General features: G+C 42.7%; 1 protein-coding gene across 1 annotated transcript in view; it reads right to left on the bottom strand.

The window, feature by feature from the left end:
* LOC106610629 (MAM domain-containing glycosylphosphatidylinositol anchor protein 2) overlaps window positions 1–26,263 on the bottom strand; it is a 233,934-nt gene that overhangs the window by 117,834 nt on the left and 89,837 nt on the right. Inside the window, exons 3-6 of the mRNA XM_045723335.2 lie at window positions 19,627–19,801; window positions 15,908–16,104; window positions 12,640–12,772; window positions 10,882–11,151 (exon numbers count right to left, since the gene is read on the bottom strand). Of these exons, the coding sequence (XP_045579291.1) occupies window positions 10,882–11,151; window positions 12,640–12,772; window positions 15,908–16,104; window positions 19,627–19,801 (775 nt within the window). The remainder of the gene's footprint in view (window positions 1–10,881; window positions 11,152–12,639; window positions 12,773–15,907; window positions 16,105–19,626; window positions 19,802–26,263) is intronic.

Here is a 26,263-nt window from a genome sequence, read left to right as displayed (position 1 = left end):
TGCAGAACCACTCCTTTATTGGGGGTGTCTTGCTAATTGCCTATAATTTCCACCTGTTGTCTATTCCATTTGCACAACAGCATGTGAAATGTATTGTCAATCAGTGTTGCTTCCTAAGTGGACAGTTTGATTTCACAGAAGTGTGATTGACTTGGAGTTACATTGTGTTGTTTAAGTGTTCCCTTTATTTTTTTGAGCAGTATATTTTATGACCAATTTATGCAGAAATCCAGGTAGTTCTAAAGGGTTCACATACGTTTTCTTCTGTAACTATTGTAGGTCCGAGAGACTTTCCTGGTCAGGTTATGTGGTCAGGCCAAACTTATTAGGAACGGCTAATAAGAGCGCAGAAATAAGAGCCAAAGTCCCAGATTCTCTGAGAGAGGTTGTATTTTAGTGAATGAACAAATTACTTGAGGTTGTTTGTTTTCCGACTTCATTGTAACTGTCACACACTTTCCCACAAAGACAGCGGTACATGTTTCACGACAAGAGGCTCATACATTTTTTTACCACAGTGTTTTCGATAAACATCACTTTCCCCATTTACCTCAGAGTTCATATGCATATTTGCAGGACACTAAAAGCATTAAAAATATTAGCAAAAAATATTTCCAATGTACCAATTTATAATGACGTAAATAAGTGATCTACCAGTAGTCTCTCAGGCCCTTTTCCATTTACTATATATTTGGTATCTAATACTTTGAAACAACAGGAAAATATTTGTGCCTTCAGTTAAATTCAAATGTTTGAGCAGGCAGCTTCAAAGGTTAAAGCCACTTCCAATACAAAAATAGCTGTTCCCACACTCCCCAAAACAACGTATATTACTTTAAACATGATTTTTCACAATCAAACAGTGAATTTATTTGTAAATGTTAGTTTTACGCTTGTTGTAAGTCCATATGCCATCTCTCCAGAGTTGCGTAGTGGCCGGCACCTAAAAATAGCCCAGGCAAGTGTGTGTGAAGCATCATATTGTCCCTATTAATCAAGATGAAAATAAAATGCCTCCAAGACACTGACTTTGAGAAAACCACTGCACCACGGGATCAAGCTAGAATGATGAATGTGAAGTCACTCACTCATACAGTAGGGCTACATTAGTAGTAAGTGACTACAGATGGAGTCATGAAGTCAATCAGCCAGCTTCATTCAACAATATTTATTTTGTAAGTAATGACATCCACCTTGTGCTTGAATGTTACGTAAGTCATTTTACTAACATGGCAACAAAAAATAATGTCAGTGAAGCTTGCTAGCAGCAGGCAGGCTAAATCAGCTTATATCACTGGTGACCGATATACAGTACTTGCAAATATTTTGTGCAGGAGTGTTTTTACAACTTTCTGACTGTCAGAGTATGCGCCTGTGTCTGCCACAGTGCCATTGTTTCATAGCAAGTGAGTCATCCCCAAGACAGGTTGTGACAGCCAGAATATTTAGAATTTTTATGTCACGAAACGCGTCGGGCGCGTCACCCTTCGTCACCCTTCGGATAGTGTCTTGAACGCACGAACAAAACAGAGGATATTTGAACATAACTATGGATTATTTTGAACCAAACCAACATTTGTTATTGAAGTAGAAGTCCTGGGAGTGCATTCTGACGAAGAACAGCAAAGGTAATCCAATTTTTCTAATAGTAAATCGGAGTTTGGTGAGGGCCAAACTTGGTGGGGTTCAAAATAGCTAGTCATGATGGCTGGGCTATCTACTCAGAATATTGCAAAATGTGCTTTTGCCGAAAAGCTATTTTAAAATCGGACATAGCGATTGCATAAAGGAGTTCTGTATCTATAATTCTTAAAATAATTGTTATGTTTTTTGTGAACGTTTATCGTGAGTAATTTAGTAAATTCACTGGAAGTTTGTGGTGGGAATGCTAGTTCTGAACGTCACATGCTAATGTAAAAAGCTGGTTTTTGATATAAATATGAACTTGATTGAACAAAACATGCATGTATTGTATAACATAATGTCCTAGGGGTGTCATCTGATGAAGATCATCAAAGGTTAGTGTTGCATTTAGCTGTGGTTTGGGTTTATGTGACATTATATGCTAGCTTGAAAAATGGGTGTCTGATTATTTCTGGCTGGGTACTCTGCTGACATAATCTAATGTTTTGCTTTCGTTGTAAAGCCTTTTTGAAATCGGACAGTGTGGTTAGATTAACGAGAGTCTTGTCTTTAAAATGGTGTAAAATAGTCATATGTTTGAGAAATTGAAGTAATAGCATTTCTAAGGTATTTGAATAACGCGCCACGGGATTCCACTGGCTGTTGAGTAGGTAGAGAGGCTAATGTTATTAGCTTTCTCTCTCTAGCGTTGATTTATTCCTACCTCGCTTTCAACAGTTAAATGAAGTAAGTTTTGTTATCCTTATCTTCATCATTCTAATGACATGCTTGAATAATATAGAACTAGAATTGGATTGAATAGTTATGGCTCTGAATAAATAACTGCTAGCCTACCACCATCACGTGTTCGCTCTTCTTTCAAACTACCCGTGAGTTCTATAGGCTGCTGTATTTAACATTCAGCAAACAAGAGATTGCGTCCCTCTTTGAATAGTCTATTGGTATAAGAAATGCGAAAAAAAAGTATGTCCAGCAAGCTATTCTTGTCTAGCTTTTCCTGCATGGGACTCCAAGAGCTAAGGAGCATTTTTTAAGGAGAGAGGCCAGAGGAGCACAGCTGGGTGAGTATTGCACAAGAGACAGAGGCTACAAGTTAGAAGCTTATTACATACATACATTAGCTAAATATAAGGCTAATACTGCATAGAATGTATTACCTGAAAGAGGTAGGCTTGGACATCTATCTATCTATCTATAGGCCTATATATCAATCTTGAACAGGATGGTCTATTTTGGATAGAATTTGAATGAAGTTGATGGAGGGAGAGAAAGAATGTGAGAGAGTGCTCGCACATGCACTGATTTAAAGCAACGATATTCAAGTGATAGGCTGTTTTAAAACTGCAGCTGCAATATAATGTTTTTTTAATCTTTACAATTAAAAAATAAGGTGACCCTTCGAAAGCCAAATGGAGATGTGTAAATTAGACGTACATTCAGTCTTTATAATACTTTAGTATAGGCTATGCTTGAGCAAATGTAGGCCTACCTGTCACAAGAAAAAGTTACCGTGATGAGATGATAGGTCTACATGCATTGTGAACTGTGCTCCATACTGAGATGGTCTGTCCCCACCCTGAGCGTTGATGATTCATCATGCAGAGAGAAGGCCGTAGAGAAGCCAGATTTAGACATTGCATATAATTTATCAGTTCCATTTCACTTCATGCTGTTCATATAAATAATTTATTTGAATTTACCGGTTTCTTGCAGTTATTTACCCCTGGAAAAGGGAGTGGTTTTGGGCGATAAATCTCGGTAACCGGTTTCCGCCATTCAACCCTAGCGAGCATTGTCTCAAATCAAATCAATCATCACTCATATGATGGTGGTTTTCATTGCAGATAAAGACATCCACGACCTATGTTGTGAATTCTCCTTTTAAAAGCCCTGTCTGCCAGTCCCTGTGTCACACGCATTCTCTCTCCCCCTGAATGAGTTGTGTAACCCTGCCATCCGTCTCTCCTTTACTCATACCTGCTGAGCAGAGTAGACTGCAAGCGTTTCCATGGCAGGAAAGAAAGCACTGTGGGACTGGTGATTACCATTCAGAGAGATCGGCACGCTGCTTCAGATGCTCTCTGCTGTCCTCTCCCCTCCTCTACTCTACTCTTCTTCTCCTCCCCTCTCCCTTTCTCCCCTGCCATCCTCTCCTTTCCCCATGCTCTATTCTGCTCTCCTCTTCCCTCTCTCCATCTTCTCTCCTCTACTCACCTTCTCTCTCCTCTCCCTCCTTCTCCACCCTCTCCTCATGCTCCTCCTTATCTGCTCTCCTTCCCTTTCCTCCTTTCTGTCATTCCCTTGCCTCTCCAATCCTTTTCTCCTCTCCCTAGAGAACTTCTACAGAATAGCCCCATCTGCCCGCCAGAGTGTCCACTGGTTCTCCATCTTCACTCTAGGGTCCTTGGCCAGCCATCGACCAACTGTCCCCTGCTATAGCACCACTCTCACCAACAGCCCTCATTTGCAAGTCATTAATGAAATAGGATGCGTTGTGAGCCAATCAGTTATTTTTGAACAAATTTGTTGAAAATCGGATTAACATGCTGATTTACATACAGGGCAGCAAATGTAACAAGTTCCTATTGCGAAGGCGAAGGGGGTTCGGAGGGCAGCCAAGTGGCAACATTAGGGGAAGGCTGTATAAATAATACCCTCGCTCTGCCCCTAGTAAAAATGCAGCGGTAGCTCAGGCGGATCACTGCATGCAAGGGGTCAGCTTGGCTCACCTCTTGTTGGCGAATTTGCAACTTAATCGATATCGTAATTGAGCCGGAAAGGCTGGAATTTCCTTCGATGAGCGCATAAAGTCTTTGAGGTGTGGTGATTGGGAATCCCTACCATGCATACAGCCATTATCAACAGAGCTTTTATATTACTACTTACGAGACGGTGTGTTAGACCAATCTTCACACAGATAGTCTAGGAAAGTAACTTGCAAGGCAGAGAGCCGAGTTCCGTCAAGTCCTGGGTTTAATTTAATTTCAATTTGTTCATCTCAACAGGGCTGTTAATCCTGACACTTGAGCTAACTCTAGAAAGTAACTTAAAAAAATGCTTTCGAGAGGGAAGTCTAACGCTGCACTATGTTTGATGCTACACAGTAAGGGACATGCCATTTCCCTTGGTGGTACATGGATTTAGTGTACAGGTGTAGCTTTCATCTGAGAGTCATAGATTTCATACTCTAACAAGCGATTTAAAAAGGGCTACTTCAATGAAAACAAGAAAACAAATTGCTAAAAACATTGTCTAAGATCAAGCCACTTAATAAATCCTCTTTCGGCTAGGGGGCAGTATTTTCACATCCGGATGAAAAGCGTGCCCAGAGTAAACTGCCTGCTACTCAGGCCCAGAAGCTAGGATATGCATATTATTAGTAGATTTGGATAGAAAACACTCTGAAGTTTCTAAAACTGTTTGAATGATGTCTGTGAGTACAACAGAACTCATGTGGCAGGCGAAAACCTGAGAAAAATCCAACCAGGAAGTGGGAAATCTGAGGCTTGTAGTTTTTCAAGTGATTGCCTATCCAATATACAGTGTAAATGGGGTCATATTGCACTTCCTAAGGTTTCCACTAGATGTCAACAGTCTTTAGAACTACTGTGAATGGGAAGAGAATAAGAGCTAATGGAATCAGGTGTCTGGAAAAAAGGCATGAGCTCAGTCACGTGCGCAGCCTTGTGAGCGAGCTGAGTTCCTCTTCATTCCTAAAGACAAAGGAATTGTCCGGTTGGAATTTTATTGAAGATTTATGATTAAAAACATCCTAAAGATTGATTCTATACATCGTTTGACATGTTTCTACAAACTGTAGTATAACTTTTTTGACTTTTTGTCTGGACTTAGTAAGTGCGCACCTTGCATTTGGAATAGTGAACCTAACGCGCGAACAAAATGGAGGTATTTGGACATAAAGATTAACTTTATCGAACAAAATGAACATTTATTGTGGAACTGGGATTCCTGGGAGTGCATTCCGATGAAGATCATCAAAGGTAAGTGACTATTTATAATGCTATTTTTGACTTCTGTTGACTCCAACATGGCGGGTATCTGTATGGCTTGTTTTGGTGTCTGAGCGCTGTACTCAGAATATTGCAAAGTGTGCTTTCGCCGTGAAGCTTTTTTGAAAATCTGACACAGCGGTTGCATTAAGGAGAAGTGTATCTTTAATTCTGTGCATAACACTTGTATATTTTATCAAAGTTAATGATAAGTATTTCTGTAAATTGATGTGGCTCTCTGCAAAGTCACCAGAGGTTTTGGAGGCAAAACCTTACTGAACATAACACACCAATGTAAACTGAGATTTTTGGATATAAATATGAACTTTATCGAACAAAACATACATGTATTGTGTAACATGAAGTCCTATGAGTGCCATCTGATGGAGATCACCAAAGGTTAGTGATTAATTTTATCTCTATTTCTGCTTTTTGTGACTCCTCTCTTTGGCTGGAAAATGGCTGTATGTTTTTTTTGTGACTAGGTGCTGACCTAACAATCGTTTGGTGTGCTTTCGCTGTAAAGCCTTTTTGAAATCGGACACTGTGGTTGGATTATCTTTAAAATGGTGGATAATACTTGTATGTTTGAGGAATTTTAATTATGAGATTTTTGTTGTTTTGAATTTGGCGCCCTGCAATTTCACTGGCTGTTGTCAAATCGATCCCGCTAAAGGGATTTGATCCGCAATAAGTTTTTTAAGCGCTAACGCTGACCTCAATCTTTCAGTGACAAAAAAAATGGTTTGTTTCCTTGGATACGACCTTACTAGAGTCCAGGCTTCTCAGATGGAACCTCAGTTGGAATTATGTATGCTTTAATTAAGAATTGGCCTACCTATATCTTCCCACAATTCGAGCAAGTAGATCGTAGAAAATCCTGGAAACGAATTAAATTCTTTCTAGCTCTGATTACTCAGATGCCATACAACAATAGAGCATTGTGCAGATATGCAGCCATGGTCAATTCCAATCAAACCAAATTCAATCTGTATTGTCATTGATACAACCCAATTTGTCAGGAAATGCCCCAACCACCTAAACCCTAAAACCTTCCAGTAGATCCCAGAGAGTGTGAGAGAAATACAGTTCAGAAAGAGCATTGACTTTTCTTTGTAACATTAACCCCCCAAAAACATACCATAACCACAGAGAGCACTTGCACGATCCTCCACCTGCTTTTAATGAGGACAGTTTCTTCGATAGCGGCCCACTCATCAATTAGGCCAGACTGACAGCCAGAAAAGGCCATTGATCAGGCCTTTTTCTGCTGAGGCAAACACTAGTGCTGCCACCTGCCCAGGACTCCCGTTATATAATGGAATCTATGCAGTATAACTGGACTGTTTGCCCCCCCAAAGAAAACTAAATATACTGTATCTCAACTGCCTATTCTGTTTGCCTCATGGAGAAACAGACCAAGTGGAGATATGTGTAAATTAATAAAATGGGTGAGTTGCATGGTCAGCAAGCCCGGCTCACCCCCAGCCCGGCTCTACCTACCTGCCCGCCACCTCGACTGCTAAATAAGTTATAAACCACAGAGTCAGGTAATTTTCCTCCTACCGAACGCCTTCAAAAGCACTGAAATACTGAATGGCCCCTCTCAAGATATTTGACGCGTTTCACAGTCCGGTTGTATTACGATGGCTAAAGTGCGCCTGCCATTTATTTTATTGATGATGTTATCATTGCTGAGGGTATACCTGCCAGTTTACTCCAAGCAGGATGCTAAGGGAGGCTGGATTTCCACCGTCCAGCCCCCACTCTCAGAAAAGGTCCAGAAAGAGTTAGTCTCTTTTGTACAGTGCATGCATCTATTACTATTAAAGCCCAACGTAAGTGGACCCAGAGTAAAGTGGCAAGAAACACAATGAGATTACATGGGCGGCAGGTAATCTAGCGGTTAAGAGCATTGGGCCAGTAACAGAAAGGTTGCTGGTTCAACTCCTGAGCAGACTAGGTGAAGAAATTGTAGATGTAGTCTTGAGCAAGGCACTAAACCCTAAATTACTTAAATGTAAGAGCAATCCCCCTCTGCTGCTACCCCACAAATTAGATTCTACAATCTGTGCTGTGGGGCAGCGTGGCAGAGCTTGTAAATGTCTCTCCAAGTCACCGGAGGCTGAATATCTTATTTGAGAGAGGCAGTCGAATGAACGACCCCTCAGAGCGGCTGCACAGCACAGACCATATCAAGGTTATTGTCTGATGAGTTGTCTGTTATATGTTTCTCATCCATAAAGCCTGTGTAGAAGAACTTTGATGAAGGACCAGGGAGACAACTGTTCACTCTAACACATTTTTTGCGAGCGTCTACAAAACCGTAGTATAATACAGCGGCTGCCACTCTGTAATCTCCTTGGTTGCCGTATCATGTGGTTACACTGGAACACCTTCACCAGTATGATGTAATTATTATATCGTACGTTGAGCACAAGCATCCCGATTCTATAGTATTTCAACACTTACTACACATTCACACTACAGTATTCAATGTCCTTTGAGGTTTTTACAGACTAAGAGTGGCAATCTTTCCACAAAGAACCAAAACAATACTTTGGATGAAGACTGTCACAAATCCTAGATTGGAATGTATGGATGTGCTTTTTCTCCATAGTAGACCAAAAATGCTGAGTGTGGAGTCAGTATTGCCTTTCCCTTTGGGTCTTCTACCACCCAGGGTCTCTCTAGCTGAGCTCCTAGCCTGAGCTGCCTCCAGTCCTTCTCTCAACGGACTGATCTCCTGCCCTTGCAAAACATCTGAATCCCGCTAACTAACCACCGCTCTCCACCTCCCAAAACACACACACACACACACACACACACATACACAAACATTCTCCTTCCCCATGCAAATGTGGAGCTTTCTGTTATCGGACTTAGTGTGCTGTCAGGGCCCAAGACTCCACAGACATAAATGGATCTCCTCTCAAAACCTGCAGCTTATACCCGTCCCGAGGTGCCAGCAGATGTCTGCGCACAGACGATCCGCTTTGAAGAGGGGGTGACTGTGAAATAAGATGCAACAGCTGCTGCAGCATTTGCCCTGGCAAGTTAAAGTTTCTGAGCCTCATGAGTGGAATGAAAATGACTTTTTGGGGTGGTACCCGCAATTCTGTTTGCTGGCTGGCTAGAAACGTTTGATTACAGAAATTTGTGACAGAAAAATTATTAAGACGCAAGAGGCGGAATGAACGTTTGATCGTACTAATGACCATATAAACATACGGGTGTAAACCATTGCTGTAGCAGCCATAATAGACCACATATGGTCCAGCCCCATTAGAATTTGACTCACAGTTTCTCCTAGATCGAGTCTGAGTGGGTGCTTGTCTGAGGCAAGAGAAAGGGGTGGGTGGGTTAAAAAGTAGTACATTTGCACTCCTCTGTTGCAATGCTTAAGCAGTGTCTTCCATATTATCTACTGCAGGGGCGGGCAACTCCAGTCCTCGAGGACCTGATTGGTGTCACACTTTTTCTCCATCCCTAGTAAACACAGCTGATTAATCGAATTGCATTCTAAACTGAAGATCATGATAAGGTGATTATTGGAGTCAGGTGTGTTAGCTGAAGCTGGGGCAAAACTGTGATACCAATCAGGCCCTCGAGGACTGGAATTGCCCACCCCTGATCTACTGTACTTCTACCTGGATCCAAAAATGGTTCTCCTATGGGGACAACCGAAAAACCCTTTTGGAACCCTTTTTTCTAAGCGTGTTGGATGTCGGGGTTTGCCAGACAGTGACGCTAAAGTGAATGGCTCTCGTCTCATCAGTCAGTGTAGCCTAATTTGCAAATGCTACTAGTAGGCCTAAGGGTTTTGCCGATTATATATCTAAGTAACAAAAGTAAATATAATTGCTAAAATATACTTACGTATCAAAATAATTTCAAATTCCTTATATTAAGCAAACCAGACGGCACAATTTGTAATATTTTTTTTAATATACGGATAGTCATGGGCACACTAACACTGAGCCAAAATTTGCAAACAAAGTATGTGTTTAGTGAGTCCACCAGATCAGAGGCAGTAGCGATAACCAGGGATGTTCTTTTGATAAGTGTGTGAATTTTACCATTTTCCTCTCCTGCTAAGCATTCAAAATGTAACAAGTACTTTTGTGTGTCAGGGAAAATGTATTGAGTAAAAGTACATTCTTTTCTTTAGGAATCTAGTGAAGTAAAAGTTGTCAAAAAATATCAAAACTACTTAAGTAGTACTTTAAAGTATTTTACACCACTGCCAGAGGACACCAAAATAGAGCTACTTCGGCAAAATAATTCTAACCCTGACTGGCTACTTTTTCTATTTGGCTGGCTACTCTATGTACTTGTGGAAAACAATGGCTTACGTCTTTCTAGTCCTTTTCAGGAGGTAAAGTAGCATCACAAAAATCCAAGAGTATATCACAGAAGCCGGGGTAAAAAACATAATTGCATAGGAATCAATAAAAGAGGGTGCTACTGGGAGCATCAAACAGTAAGCATGCGTTCGTTTTCTTTGATCTTACTCATTTGTCCCCCGAGAGTTATATCATATCTCTGGCCCTGATAGTAATTCACTGACTACACACACACACACACACACACACACAGCCCAGTGGCAAGGCTTTTAGAGGGGAATCAAACACGCATTGGTGCCATTTGGTCAGAATAGACCAGTTTCCAAAGATTCTTTACACGTTTAATTGAGCATCCACATCTGATATGACCTTGTACACGCTTAGAAAAAAATATGCTATGTTAATAAAGGGTTCTTTGGCTGTCCCCATAGGAGAACTCTTTGAATAATCATTTTTGGATGCACATAGAACGCTTTTGGTTCCAGGTACAACCCCTTTGGATTCAAAGTAGAACCTTTCTACAGAGGGTTCTACATGGAACCCAAAAGGGTTCTCCTATGGGGACAGCCAAAGAAACCTTTTGGAACCCGTTTTTCTGAGTGTAGAATGGACACCATTCAGGTAATTCACTAAGGCCTGAATCCTAACTTGAGATACATGTGCATGTAATTCCATTGTTTGTGCAAATCTTCCACTGACCTCAATGCAATAATTACGTGAAGGTTTAGCCCCTAGACGATCCTAGCTACTGTTCTCCTAGACAGAGTCAGGCTTGTCCTTATGCTACCTAACTGTTTTAGTCATATTTTGAGAGTTTGTCCGGGATAAAGGTAACAAATGGAGGCTTGTCCGGGACCAATGCATTACCTCCAGGGCCTTACCTCGGACCACGATGGCAGTGGACTTCTTAGCCGGGTTGCCGACGTTGTTGCTGGCCACGCAACTGTAGACTCCTGCTTCCTCCATGGAGATGGCGGGCAGCGTGAGGGTTCCCCCGTTGAGTCGGCTTTTCTTGGACAGCTCATCCGTGTTGCGCACCCAGGTGAGGGTGGGTGTTGGCTCCCCACCGGAGGTCACACACACCAGGGTCACGGACTGCCCGGGGTTCACCACGATAGGGTCCTCCACCAGCAGTTTAATGGTGGGGGATGCTTGAAACCACAGGAATAAGTAGAATGCATTATAATGTATGTCTGTATGAAACAAGTCAATAGTTAAATCTCGGCAACCCATAATTTTTATCTGCTGCCAGCTACTCAATTAGGTTCTTGAGATGAGAGTTATGAGAAATAAAACTAGAAACCTGAAACGACAACGGAAACTCTCAGCCAAAGCATGGGCCAAATGTTCCCACACCTTCCGAAATTCAAAAGATGCGTACACCTGCAAAATTCTGATATTGTCCATATAATCAATGACGAAAAATCTTCGCACCGGAACAATTGTTACTCATTATTTGTTCCATCCCACAGTCTATTGAGAGATGTTACAATACCATTTATGTTACGTACATCTGTCCATGAGAGATTAGTCAAAAGTCAACAAACAAGTCAATAGGTACTGCAGCTGCTGTAAACTGAGTATGTGGACACCCCTCCAAATTAGTGAATTTGGCTATTTCAGCCACACCCATTGCTGACAGGTGTATAAAATTGAGCACCCAGCCATGCAATCTCCATAGACAAACATTGGCAGTAGAATGGCCTTACTGAAGAGCTCAGTGACTTTCAACACGGCACCATCATCTGAGCAACAACGCCTTACTTTCATCTGAGTAACAACGGCTCAGCCGCCATTGGACTCTGGAGCAGTGGAAACGCGTTCTCTGGAGTGATGAATCATGCTTCACCATCTGGCAGTCTGACGGACGGGTTTGGCGGACGCCAGGAGAACGCTACCGGCCCCAAGATCGGTGTGGAAGAACTTGACTAGCCTGCACAGAGCCCTGACCTCAACCCCATCGAACACCTTTGGGATGAATTGGAACGCCAACTGCGAGCCAAGCCTAATCGCCGAACATCAGTGCCCGACCTCACTAATTCTCGAGGCTGAATGGAAGCAAGTCCCCGCAGCAATGTTTCCACATCTAATGGAAAGCATTCCCAGAAGAGTGGAGGCTGTTATAGCAGCAAAGGGAGCAACTCCATATTATTGCCCATGATTTTGGAATGAGATGTTCGACAATAGCATATCCTATTCCGTGACTAGTTCATATTCGGTTCTATAGTGTAGCTGTATAGTTGATGATAGGTTTTACGTTTGTAAGTTCATAACCTTTATAGGTTTATCAATAGGCACATGGCATCCCAATGCCAACCAGTGGGATAAATACATTTACTAGCACGGCATAAGCAAGTCTGCTCACATACACTGTAAGTCTAATCAATGTTGGTTAGGGGGTATAGGGCCGGAGCAGGAAACCCGCAGGGCGGTGTATTAGGACCGAGTGCTTTCTCCTCTATCATTATTGGCCCTATATATGGGTGAAGCATCACAGAGAAAAATGGCGAGCCTACAGGATTCCCATCCGTAATGAATCCAGCAATTCTGCAGCTTTTCATAGGCGGAATTGCCAGATCCTTGATGTTATGAGTGCTAAACAATACAGAACAGTGTTCTCAGCCGCCCCAAAGGTTTACCTGTTTTGTTAGAGAGTTTGAAGAGAACATTCTTCTCGGGGATGCCGCACACATTCCGGACAGAGGCGATACAGCTGTAGTTGGCGTAATCCTGAGGTCGAAGGTTCTTCAGCTTTAGAATCTTGGTCTCCCCCTGCAACTCAGAAAGAGAAACAGTGTAAAGTGATGTGCCGCCTGTCACTCTTAATGTGTCTTACAAAGTAAGATAGCAGCGGTATTGAACTGGTCTCGTCGCCTCATCCTCATCAAAGAGCTTCCTTGGCAGTGCTTCAACAATGAGCTCATTCCCCGTCCTCAAACTAGGAGTATTATCTTTACACCGAGCTTTCAGTTTCATGAAATTCATTAGCTGTCTATTTGGATGTGCTTGAAGCGGTGCGCTTGGGACAAATGTCAAGATGCATACAAGCATATTTGCATATTAACACACATGTATGCATATTAACCTGTTTAGGATAGGGGGCAGTATTTTCACGGCCGGATAAAAAACGTACCCGATTTAATCTGGTTATTACTCCTGCCCAGAAACTACAATATGCATGTAATTGTTTGATTCAGATAGAAAACACCCTAAAGTTTCTAAAACGGTTTGAATGGTGTCTGTGAGTATAACAGAACTCATATGGCAGGCCAAAACCTGAGAAGATTGCATACAGGAAGTGCCCTCTCTGACCATTTCTTGGCATTCTGTGTCATCTCTATCGAAAATAGAGGATCTCTGCTGTAACGTGACACTTTCTAAGGCTCCCATAGGCTCTCAGAAGGCATCAGAACGGGGAATGATGACTCTGCAGTCCCTGGCTGAAAAACAGTAGCGCATTTGGATAGTGGTCGATCTGTGAACAATGAAACGGGTGCGCGTGTGCACGTGAAGAGTCCATTTTACATTTTCAGTCTTTGAACGAAAACAACGTCTCCCGGTCGGAATATTATCGCTATTTTAAGAGAAAATCGCATAAAAATTGATTTTAAACAGCGTTTGACATGCTTCGAAGTACGGTAATGGAATATTTTGAAATTTTTTGTCACGATATTGTCTTGAACGCTATCGGATAGTGTCTTGAACGCAAGAACAAAACGGCGCTATTTGGATATAACTATGGATTATTTGGAACCAAAACAACATTGGGTGTAAACTAGAAGTCCTGGGAGTGCATTCTGACGAAGAACAGCAAAGGTAATCCAATTTTTCTTATAGTAAATCTGAGTTTGGTGAGTGCCAAACTTGGTGGATGTCAAAATAGCTAGCCATGATGGCCGGGCTATCTACTCAGAATATTGCAAAATGTGCTTTCACCGAAAAGCTATTTTAAAATCTGACACCGCGATTGCATAAAGGAGTTCTGTATCTATAATTCTTAAAATAATTGTTATGCTTTTTGTGAACGTTTATCGTGAGTAATTTAGTAAATTCACTGGAAGTTTGTGGTGGGAATGCTAGTTCTGAACGTCACATGCTAATGTAAAAAGCAGTTTTTTGATATAAATATGAACTTGATTGAACAAAACATGCTTGTATTGTATAACATAATGTCCTAGGAGTGTCATCTGATGAAGATTACATTTACATTTAAGTCATTTAGCAGACGCTCTTATCCAGAGCGACTTACAAATTGGTGCATTCACCTTATGATATCCAGTGGAACAACCACTTTACAATAGTGCATCTAAATCTTTTAAGGGGGGGGGGGGGGGGGGGGTTAGAAGGATAACTTTATCCTATCCCAGGTATTCCTTGAAGAGGTGGGGTTTCAGGTGTCTCCGGAAGGTGGTGATTGACTCCGCTGTCCTGGCGTCGTGAGGGAGCTTGTTCCACCATTGGGGTGCCAGAGCAGCGAACAGTTTTGACTGGGCTGAGCGGGAACTGTGCTTCCTCAGAGGTAGGGAGGCGAGCAGGCCAGAGGTGGATGAACGCAGTGCCCTTGTTTGGGTGTAGGGCCTGATCAGAGCCTGAAGGTACGGAGGTGCCGTTCCCCTCACAGCTCCGTAGGCAAGCACCATGGTCTTGTAACGGATGCGAGCTTCAACTGGAAGCCAGTGGAGAGAGCGGAGGAGCGGGGTGACGTGAGAGAACTTGGGAAGGTTGAACACCAGACGGGCTGCGGCGTTCTGGATGAGTTGTAGATCATCAAAAGGTTAGTGCTGCATTTAGTTGTGGTTTTGGTTTTTGTGACATTATATGTTAGCTTGAAAAATGGGTGTGTGATTATTTCTGGCTGGGTACTCTCCTGACATAATCTAATGTTTTGCTTTCGTTGTAAAGCCTTTTTGAAATCGGACAATGTGGTTAGATAAAGGAGAGTCTCGTCTTTAAAATGGTGTAAAATAGTCATATGTTTGAAAAATTGAAGTTTTTGGATTTCTGTATCGTCATGACATTGTAAATCATTTTACCAACAATAGCGGTTTTGTCTGCTCTCGTGTATACCGCCACATTTGTAGCACTGGCAACATACTTAGAATATGTTATTGTTCCTTATGTTCTTAATTAAAACTCAGGAGGGCATTACTAGGCTGAGGATGGCACAACATGTGAAGTCTACCTGAAAAACTAGGTCCTGATGTCCTCGTGTGTGTGTGTGTGTGTGTGTGTGTGTGTGTGTGTGTGTGAAAGAGAGAAACTCCACTGGGAGAAAAATACAGCGAGCCCCTGAAGTGCCGTCTTCCTCTGCTCATTTCGAGCATATCTGAGTTGTGTGAGTTTCATGCCACCGCGAGCCCAAGCTGTTCCCTTCTCTATCATAGTTTGTCTGCTTATGAAACCAGCCTTTGTGAAGCCTGTCAGACATACGACTGTCAAAATGCTTTCATCTCTCCTGTCAACGGAGCTGACTTTGCAAGGAGAGAGGAGATTAGATGAGATGTTTAAAAAAAACCTGGTGCAATTTCCCAACTTAAGTCACTGAAATTGCGCTCACAAAACATCCTCCCATTTGGGATTTGAATGCTCAATGGGAAACTTTCTATATGCTGTGAAGGGGATAAACACACACAATTAAAACACACAATTTGCATAATAAGAAATTACTTCCTTTATGAGAATAGGGGTTCCTTAATATCTAAAATGCTGATCAGAGGAACAGGTTGTTTGATCAAGCTAAGGGTTCTCAAACAAATATTACCCAAATGCCCAAAAAATTCCCCTGAGGGCCTGATACCAATTTGTCTGGGGAACCACAAGAAACAGCTCTTGGCCGGATTTGGCACCCAGGCCACGAGTTTTAGACCCTGATCTAGATGTCGCAGCAGGTGTGGACTTTCGGCTTACTTGTGTAAAGAAGGGCTCGTAGATCTCCACGCCCTTATCCGAGCCTTGGGACAAGAACTCTTTGCCACGCCTCCAGCTGTAGCGCACTGGGGGGTTGGAGTTGGCCATGCAGCGCAGGAACACCGTCCTCTCATAGTAGAACTGCTCCTTAGCCTCCCCGATGCTCTGGTGGACGGTTACAATGGGATCATCCAAATCTAGAAAGTGAACATAGAAACAGTGGTCCTTGGCATCAAGGCGCCTCCAAACAGCCTCTGTTTGCCACACACTTGTGTAGGTCAACGCATGAAGGGCAATTACCTTTCCTTCTTAATCCCAGGGACCTATTTATATACAGTGGCTGACTTTTAATGAAGTGTGCTGGTTCAAGTGGTTAACAGCTGTTGTCCTCTTTTGCAATCAAATCCTCCCCTTAAGCTCTTTAAAGTGCCTGTGATACCACAGACGTAATACTCATACCAAATGTGCATGACAAGAGGGAAAGTCATGATTTGTTTTACATGTGAAATATAATATCCATCATATAAATATCATATGAAAGATCATAGAAATATTTATATTTTCTATTTTTCTGGAGATTTTTCTGGAGAGCATCAGTAATGACAATCCCTGACTTCTACAGTCGACAACCACATCAAAATTACTTTTTTTTTCTCCTATCTATCATACATCCAACATTTCAGGAATCCTCAACTCCATCCATAATTGTCAATTAAAGGCACACGCACTCCACTGAGGTGCTTTCAAACGTTTTTTTGACAGCCAGAATAATGCTTGAAGTTCAATGAAAAGGGCCACTTTGGAGTCTAAGTTCCAGCTCTAATCGAGAGGGAGCTTTTAAAACTGTGATTTTGACAAGAGCTCGATAATGACTAAAAAGTGCTCCACGGGAGAGCCACTGGCTTTTATGGGCTACTTTGAGATGCAGACAAGCACCTTCAAAAAACTGTTTCCCACCAGCCGACTAACTACTGCCACGGGCAGTCCAGAGCCAGACAAATTTCCTGTACAAACCATTATAATGTCTTTGCATTTTTTTATAATAAATAATGGCTTTGCAGATTAGTCTGAGTCAATTCTCCTAACGTTTTCCTTATTTATTTCTCCTACTGCCGTGGAATGTCAGTCAGACTCAATCAAGGTTATCGTTGTGCTTTAGCCTTGCCAACCACCAAGGATTCCAACACAGCATCGCCAAGTGGCAGCGAACAGCAACACGTGTCATTGCTTTGATCAGCTCGTCTCATTTAGCGAAGCAGGCAGGATCGATAAAAGTGCATGTGTGCTGGTACGCCACAGTTTAGCAGAGCTTAGACAATAAGCAAGTGCTCTGATCTCTGAGTCAGGGGTAATGACACTATGCTCATTGTCTCCCCCTGGCAATGTTTTCTGCCACTGTCCATCTCCGGTCCTATTTATCTTGCATCTCTGCAGTAAACTAACCCATGGCCCTCTATCGTCTCCTCCTCTCCACTCTCTCGGAAGCACATCCTCAGAGTGCAGACACACCAGATTTGTCTCGTTTTTGTATTTGCCAGCTCCAGGCAGCCGGGGAACGCTGAATGTCAAACACGGAAACACTGACTCGATCAACCTCATTTTTGGGGGTTGAATAATTTGTAGCTCACTTTTTCGTGGGAGGACCGAGGTAGGGGATGATTGCAGAGTAAGGCTTCTCGGGGTCTTCCGATACAACTCATCCACAGAGAGAAAGCCTTTTAACAGGGTATGGTAGTAGGTGCCAGGCGCACCGGTTTGTGTCAAGAATTGCAACGCTGCTGGGTTTTTCACTCAACAGTTTCCCGTGTGTATCAAGAACGGTCCACCACCAAAGGACATACTGCCAACTTGACACACCTGTGGGAAGCATTGGAGTTAACATGGGCCAGCATCCCTGTAGAACGCTTTCTACACCTTGAAGAGTCCATGCCCTGACAAATTTAGGGTGGTCTGAGGGAAAAAGGGTGCAACTCAATATTAGGAAGATGTTCCTAATGTTTGGTATACTCAATGTATACATCTAGCCCGCCACAGTAAATGGGAAAATGGATATGCAAAACAGTACATTATGTCCTCAGACATTTGAAGTTGAATTGCTGCTTTGGAGAGAGGTATGCAAACACCAACAATGGGATGCACTAAAACTTGCAGTATCCACATAATGCTTAATTTGAGTCAATTTGCAATTATCAGCCCTGATTAACAGAGCAATTAGAACAATTGATGAATTCACCATCTAAAAGGCTTAACCCAATCTGTCTCTTAAGGCCTATAACAGTCACACAAAGGAAACACTATAAAGTACTCTTTAAGAATTTGAAGTGAACACCAATGGGTGGCCATCTCTGTGGGTCTGCAAAGTACTTTCTACAGCCATAAAATTAGATTTGCAATTTGGGTGATCTCTCTCTCTCTTTAGGTAGTGTTGCTGCTTTTTTTCCATTTGCAATGTTGGGATTACGCACCATGACTTCAGACGTCTAAGTCTGCGTTCCAAATGGTATTCTGTTCCCAGAGTGCAATTTTTATACATTTTTATTATCTTCATTTAACTGTTGTCCCTGGTCAAAAGTAACGCAGTATGTAGGGAACAGGGTGCCATTTGGGATGCTGGCTCTGTCTGTATTGCTGGAATTCACAACCCCTTTGTTTCACAACTATCCATTTCTTCAGCAATGTGCACTGTCAGGCCTTCACACAGCTGAGGGGCAGTTCCCTTACTGAGTGAATAAAAGCAGCGATGACACTGATATGATGGCAGCGTCCACAGCATTAAGAAATGGCTGCAATTAACACTTCGGATTGTCCTGAGTAAGGACGAATAATGTGTTTGTTACCTTTGGCTTTATAGTGAGGGTATGGTACATTTAATTTACTCGGATGTCATACCTGTGGTGGCTTTCTTTTGAGGCCCTTTGTGTTTCAAAAAGTTATGTTGTAATTCTACTATAGCCTTAACCTGCTTGAAACAACTTTCTTCAACATTTACATTTAAGTCATTAAGCAGACACTCTTATCCAGAGCGACTTACAAATTGGTGGATTCACCTTATGATATCCAGTGGAACAACCACTTTACAATAGTGGATCTAAATCTTTTAAGGGGGGGGGGGGGGGGGGGGGGTTAGAAGGATTACTTTATCCTATCCTAGGTATTCCTTAAAGAGGTGGGGTTTCAACTTCATGTTGTCTGGGACGGTAAGGACTACGAGTGAGTGAGCTAATGCCTCTGTTCAGTAGCTAAAGCACAAGGCATGAGTAACTGAACAAGGGCAATTTTAGAGGGTAAAGGACAATCGGCAGAACTTATGATGCATGCTACGATGGGGTAAAAATCAATACAGTTACATATCACAATATTATTTTGGGACGATATTATATCGATACTTTCCGATTTGCGCTCCATCTTCTTTTTAAATAGTGAGCCAACATTTTTCAGCACTTATTTCCATGACTGATCAAAACTAATTTTTTCACATCTCTCTGCAGCAGCCATATAGTGAGCAATATGTTTGGAACATCAAGATTACAGTACCGAATCGCAATACATATAGAATCATGAAAATTGTGAGAATCGCAATACACATCATATAGGCACCTAAGTATTGTGATAATATTGTATCGTTAGGTCCCTGCCAATTGCCAGCCCTAGCAGCGAACATCGGAGGAGTGCATGGGAAAAGGGCAGGCAGGCGACCGAGGCAAGGCCTGCTCACTCACAGTAGACGTCCACTCGGATCGACTTGATGGCCGGTGAGCCCAGGCCATTCTCGGCCTTGCAGTAGTAGCGTCCGCCCTGGTGCCTCTGGATCCGGATGATGCGCAGGGTCTCGTTGAACACACTGGAGTCCTGGAAGCGGTCGGAGGCGCTACCGGCCGTTTTGGTCCACCGGATCTGGGGTCGGAGAGAGATAGAGGCCAGAGGTGACCGAGAAGGTCTAATGCTATGGACAACAGGCTCAGGCTGGACAGAGAGCAATGGGGTCAGCCATGGGATAAATATATTGCAACACACACACTGGATTAAAATGAGCATGTTCAAATACCGAACTAGTAATAATGCATTTTCAAATATGGGCTTAATAACTTTTCAAATATAGGCTTTGTTATGCTCCCATGTGAGGAACAATCAATTAAACAAATATACTGAACAAAAATCTAAACGCAACATGGAAAAAATGAAAATATTTTACTGAGTTACTGTTCATATATGGAAATCAGTCAATTGAAATAAATTAATTAGGCCCTAATCAATGGCTTTCACATGACTGGGCAAGGGTGCAGCCATGGGTGGGCATAGGCCTACCCACTGGGAAGCCAGGCCCAGCCAATCAGAATGAGTTTTTCTCCGGGCCGGTGTGGTTTCATTTATTTTTATTTTTTATTTTTTTTACCTTCAGTTAACAACAAATTCTTATTTACAATGATGGTCTACCCCGGCCCAACCTGGACCAATTGTGCGCAGCCCTATGGGACTCCCAATCACGGCCGGATGTGATACAGCCTGGATTTCAACCAGGGACTGTAGTGACACCTCTTGCACTGAGATGGAGTGCCTTAGACCGCTGCGCCACTCGGGAGACCAGGAGCTTGGGAGTGGTTACTCGGTCTCCAGTTGTGAGGCCGGTTGGACGTACTGCCAAATTCTCTAAAACGACGTTGGAGGTGGCTTATGGTAGAGAAATGAACTCTGGTGGACATTCCTGCAGTCGGCTTGCCAATTGCATGCTCCCTCAAAACTTGAGATATCTGTGGCAATGTGTTGTGTGACAAAAATGCACATTTTAGAGTGCCATTTTATTGTCCCCAGCACAAGGTGCACCTGTGTAATGATCATGCTGTTTAATCAGCTTCTTGATATGCCACACCTGTCAGGTGGATGGAATATATTGGTAAAGGAGAAATTCTCACTAACAGGGATGTGACCAAATTTGTGCACAAAATTTGAGAGAAATAAGCTTTTTGTGCATTTAGAACATTTCTGGGATCTTATTTCAGCTCATGAGACTTTATATGTTGCATTTATATGTTTGTTCAGTGTAGTACCACACATTTTTTTTACTTTCTTTATAATATATTATGTCCATATACTCTCGATTGAGAATCACAACAGAGCAAAGTGTTTGTGTAATACAGTACATGCATAACAATGATATAAATGGTAAAATTGACTGAAATGTATATCTATGGTGCCATTGATGGATAAGCGCATAAAATATTTAGGTGGCTCGTGTTTAGTGGCTCTCGTGAGACTGCGACATGTGTCCACCATTCCAACGCCATCCAGTGGGTCTGGATTCCATATGGCACGTCAAGTTTCACACAGAACTCTGACAAAACCTCAAAAAACAGCTCTGACAATTTTGTGCAACTCTTTGAGGCATTCTCAATGGTGCTGAAGATGTTTGATCAACAATCTCTAACACCTAATATGTTTGAATGTTTGGAGAGAAATGCCTCTGATATCACAGAAATCAAATGAACATGGCATCTTATGATCCTTCCCATCATGCATCTGGAAACAAGAAACAATGCATCCGTGGCATTTGGACAGGTAAAATAAATTTGTGATCTGAGAAGGGAGAAGGATGAGAACATCAGTCTCCCGCTGCCTGTCTATGCATTTGCACGGATTCTGCATTTACATATATATATACGATCAGTGAAGCGGTTGGCCTCCGAAGGCGAAGAAGACCGCAGCGGTCAGCAGCAGCAGTATTCTCGGGAATGCGCAAATGGCGCTTGCAAGAAAGTGGATGTGTGGCCCCCTGTGTACACTCACTACACTCACTCTGCCAGTCATGCCGACGAGTAGAGCAATTTGCCCATTCAGCCCTGGCATGGCCCTTGCTGGGGCCTGTGTGAGCTTTCCTGTGTGGTTGACCTACATTGCAACAAAACCTTCCTTTATCATAGCGGGTCCTTATGAGCGGGGACGGCAGGGGGTCGGCAGTCAAGGGAGCTGCAGCAGAGACCCATTCAAGAGGGTAGGTGGAGGGGCATTGAGGAGCCACTAACAGCCCCACCCTTCACCACCTCCACCCTGCAAATTATCCCCTCCCACTTCCCCATTTTCCAAGTAAAATGTACTTGTTGTTTGGCTCGGTTAGCTACTTTTCTCATGGCACCACGGGTGTGGAGGCAGAATAATAATTATAATATCACTTGGGTTAAGACACGTTCCGAGCCCGAACAGAGTCACAACCTAGCTTTGCGTGTAGAGAGGAGGGATAAAATCAATTTCATGCTTTGCTGAAGATGGTAGGTAGCATGGATTTGTTTACATGCATATTGGTGTTGGCTAAGGAATAACATGGCGTTGGAATCCATGGGGCTTAGCTTAGCCACGCCGGCTTTCTTTTTGGGGGGTTGGGAGGATAAGATGTCGTCTCTTTCCTCGGCAACAACCTCGGCTATAAAACTTCTAGGTCCCCACACAGTGTCTGAAATGAAACCAGGCATGCAGAATTCCAATTCGACTTATTAGTACTGAACAAACCAGGACGGTGAAAGACATTGGACAATGGCACATATATTATCACTGTCAACTCAGGGATGCCATCTAATTTGGGTGAGTGCTAGTTGCTGCTAATGAAAAAAACTAAGATTTTCATGATGGACCACTGTATAGTCAGGTCTCGTAGGTATTACTTAGAAAATTCTCTATGTAGTTATGTCACGTTTACAAGGTGCTTATAGATGTGTTATATATGCTTTATTATAAACAATATAATATCGCAATGCATCTTTTGTGATGTGGCCGGCTTCAAAGTCAGCATGTGCTTATCACGTATTCCATCCAGTCTATCAAAGCCACTGGTTGTAGCCTATGATACGATCATGAAGCACATTACAGAATGTTCCAGAAAGAGAATACAAATAAGCTGTTCTCTGCCTTGTATGTCACTCACATAGTCGTTCACAAACACAGCAGGGCTATCATATGGTTGCCGGTTTGCCTGCATGTAGCTAGTCAGCATCAGCAGCAGCAGTAACAGCAGATGACTGGCATATGAGAGAAGCGCCTCAGTCCCTCGATCAGCACCCTGCAGTGACGTAGGCTCCAGTTTGGGAAAAGACAGGCGAGCATGCCCATACGCCAGCCTATTTATAGCGCCACTGCCTCCGCAGTCTGTTATAAGCAGCAGTCCCAGGGATCTGCCAGTCAGCCACACTTGTTGTCTGTGGGAGCCCCGGAAGCACAGATGATCTTGGACTCTTGAATGTGTGTGTGGGGTGGGTGGGGGGGGGGGGGGACGTGCATGCATGCATGCATGCATGTGGACAGTGGCTGAGCAGGGAGGAAGAAAGGTGCATCAGTGTGCTAGCTAGCTGAATATACTGAAACCGTGGGATGACATAACAATATTTTCTGTCTGCTACCACCTGTTGCCCTCCCTCCCCTCCCTCCCTTCCTCCCTCATGCTCTTTCCATATCAAAGAGAGGGAGGCAGAGTGGAGGAGGAAGAGAGGAAGATACAGTACAGTGCTGCTTTAACTGGGGGGGATATGGCAGAGGAAGGGCTCAAGTTGGAGACTCCACTTGAGCTTCGTGCAAAAAAGGGTAATCCTCCCCATAATACGAGGTGTCTTTTGAACTGTCGAACACTTCCTGTGGAGTTTCAAACGGCTTCTTGAAAATAATGTGTGGGATTGTCTTAAGATAAATTACTGCTTTGTCACCACAGACTTCACACACTCACTCAAACATTAGCGCCTTCAGAATACTAAACCAGCCAGCTCTACACTCTTAGAAGTAAAGGAGTCTGGAAGAACCTTTTGGGGGTTCTAAAATTGGCCACGCAAGGGGAACCTTTCCAGTTCAAAAAGGTTCCTTGAGGAACACCTCTGAAAAGGATATTTGAAGAACCCCTGTGTCAAGGTTCAAACCAGAACCTTTTTAATAATATATTGTAGCGGTGGCAGCCTATCAGAAGATTGGGGGCATGGCTTATTGGAGGCGTGGCTTTGAGATAGTTATTTTTGTCCATGCGTTACAGTAAATGTAACGCAGTTTCCTTAAATATTTAAGCATATTACATATTCTAATACAATATTCATAATATTAACATTGCTGATTACATATAGTAAATAAAGTGGTAACTATTCCTACTTTGGGATATGTATAGGCTCAAGGAACTCATACACCTCTAAGACTAATTGAAGCTAAAAAAAACTGTCAGGGTTCAACCTTAACATGTGATGACAATACAACAGAACAGAGGAATTACATTTATTCACACGGGTAGCCTAAAAATTATATTTCTGGAATTCACCCTCTTATTAAGCCACACCACCAGTTCAGGATTCCTCCAGGAACACTTTGCTACATTGAAACATGAACGGTTCCTCCAAGAACCCCTCAACAAACAAAGGTGCAAATATGAACCATTGACTAGCACTGGTTCCTTGAGAAACTCCAGGGGTTCCTCGAGGAACTCCAGGGTTCCTCAAGTCACCACCAATTCTAAAAGTGTAGAGAGACGATATGCTGGTGCGGAGTGATTGAATACATGCCAATCTCCATACTAGCGTGCTACATGAAATGCATACCCAATATACAGTACTACTTCCTTGCCAGTAGAATGATTGTGTGCTACTTAGAATACATGTCCAATACATTACTTAATTCTAAGTAGTATGCTAGTACACTCTTAGAAAAAAGGGTTACAAAAGGTTTCTTTGCAGATGGATAGGGTTCTACCAAAAACCATTTTCATCTGAAGAACCCTTTTTGTAAGATGAAGGTTCTTTGTAAGGCGAAGTCCTAAGAACCGTTTTTGGAAAAAGGGGTTCTTTGATGATTATTTTGAAGGCAAGAAGGATTCTTTGGAAGGCATAAGCTTTTTAATTGTACTTTTTTTTTTTATTATTATTTTTTTTTAAATAGTGCCTGAGCATTAGTGTTTACCTCAGTGTTTAAACTTTAACATCAGGAGTTTGATTAATCTGATACATTTAAAACGATAGGTGTGAGAATGTTTTAAACTATACCTATATTATGGGAATATTTGTGCATGTATCTGGTATCCCCTTAATTATTGTACATATACAGTACTGACAGTTGATATCTTGGCCATGATTTCTGTTTTTTAAATTAGTATTTTCTAGAAGGGAGTGTACCAGCAGTTTATGGCACACATCAAATTGGCCAGTGTTACTGTTTTTCAGTGTAACATTTCTAGTGTTGATTATGCGAAGGGTTCTACCTAACACCAAAAAGGGTTCCACTATGGGGAAAGCCGAAAAACCATATGGTTCTACTTTTTTCTAAGAGTGTATGCTACTTTGAATACACGTCAAATACATTACTTCATTTAGAGCATGTTAATCAATCATGTCATCAGCACATACTTACAATGCATGTCCATTGGCGAATGCATTTCGTCATTTAACGTAGTATGCTAGTGAGGACATTGAAACAGAGCAGCATGCATTCCCAGTAGTATGCCAGATAATCCTGGAGGAAGTATCCAACAATTATCCATCACATTTGGCCTTTTAAAAAAAAGTCTCTGCCATAACAATAACAATCATCCAGAGCCCATCTAGCCTTGCACGCCAATTAAAGGGCTAAAACAAAACGGGCCATTAGAGCTCATTAGTCTAGCAATGTGTCAGCGGCTGGAATAAATACCATCAACAGATCAATAGTCACCACTACCAGTCATGGCACGTGTCACTTTGATCATGTCCAGAGCTGAACACAGAGTCCTGGACTGCAATCGTCTACTTTTGTCTGAATTACAGTAAATTGTTCAAATGTGGCCACTGAGGTCACTGACTGAAAACAAGACGGAAAGATGGCTTTACACTGTAAATATTCTAGGCTATGCCAAAGATAGCCTGGCTAAACCAGACTGAACGCTGCGCTCACCATTGTTATCACGATGGAATTCAGCTAATAAATGGGTATGTGGAATCCTCCCCAAAAATAACTGGTTCAATCAGCATCATGTTGTTTATTTAAAAAAAATGTAATCCCTTTTTCTCCCCAATTTCGTGCTATCCAATTGGTAGTTACAGTCCTATCCTATCGCTGCAACTCCTGTACGGACTCGGGAGAAGTGATGGTCGAGAGCTGTGCGTACCCCGAAACACTGCCCAGCCAAGACGCACTGCTTCTTGACACAATGCCCGCTTAACCTGGAAGCCGACCGCACAGATGTGTCGGAGGAAACACCGTACACCTGGCGACCGTGTCAGCATGCATGCGCTCGGCCTGCCACAGGAGTCGCTAGAGCGGGATGGGACAAGGAGATCCCGGCCGGCCAAACCCTCCCCTAACCCGGACGACGCTGGGCCAATTGTGCACCGCCCCATGAGTCTCCCGGTCGCAGCCGGCTGCGACAGAGCC

The sequence above is a fragment of the Salmo salar genome, chromosome 09 (genome assembly GCF_965601325.2).
Source record: "Salmo salar chromosome 09, fSalSal1, whole genome shotgun sequence".
NCBI lineage: Eukaryota > Metazoa > Chordata > Actinopteri > Salmoniformes > Salmonidae > Salmo > Salmo salar.
Note: the sequence above shows the minus strand (reverse complement) of the source record. Positions and strands in the feature narration are given on the sequence as shown.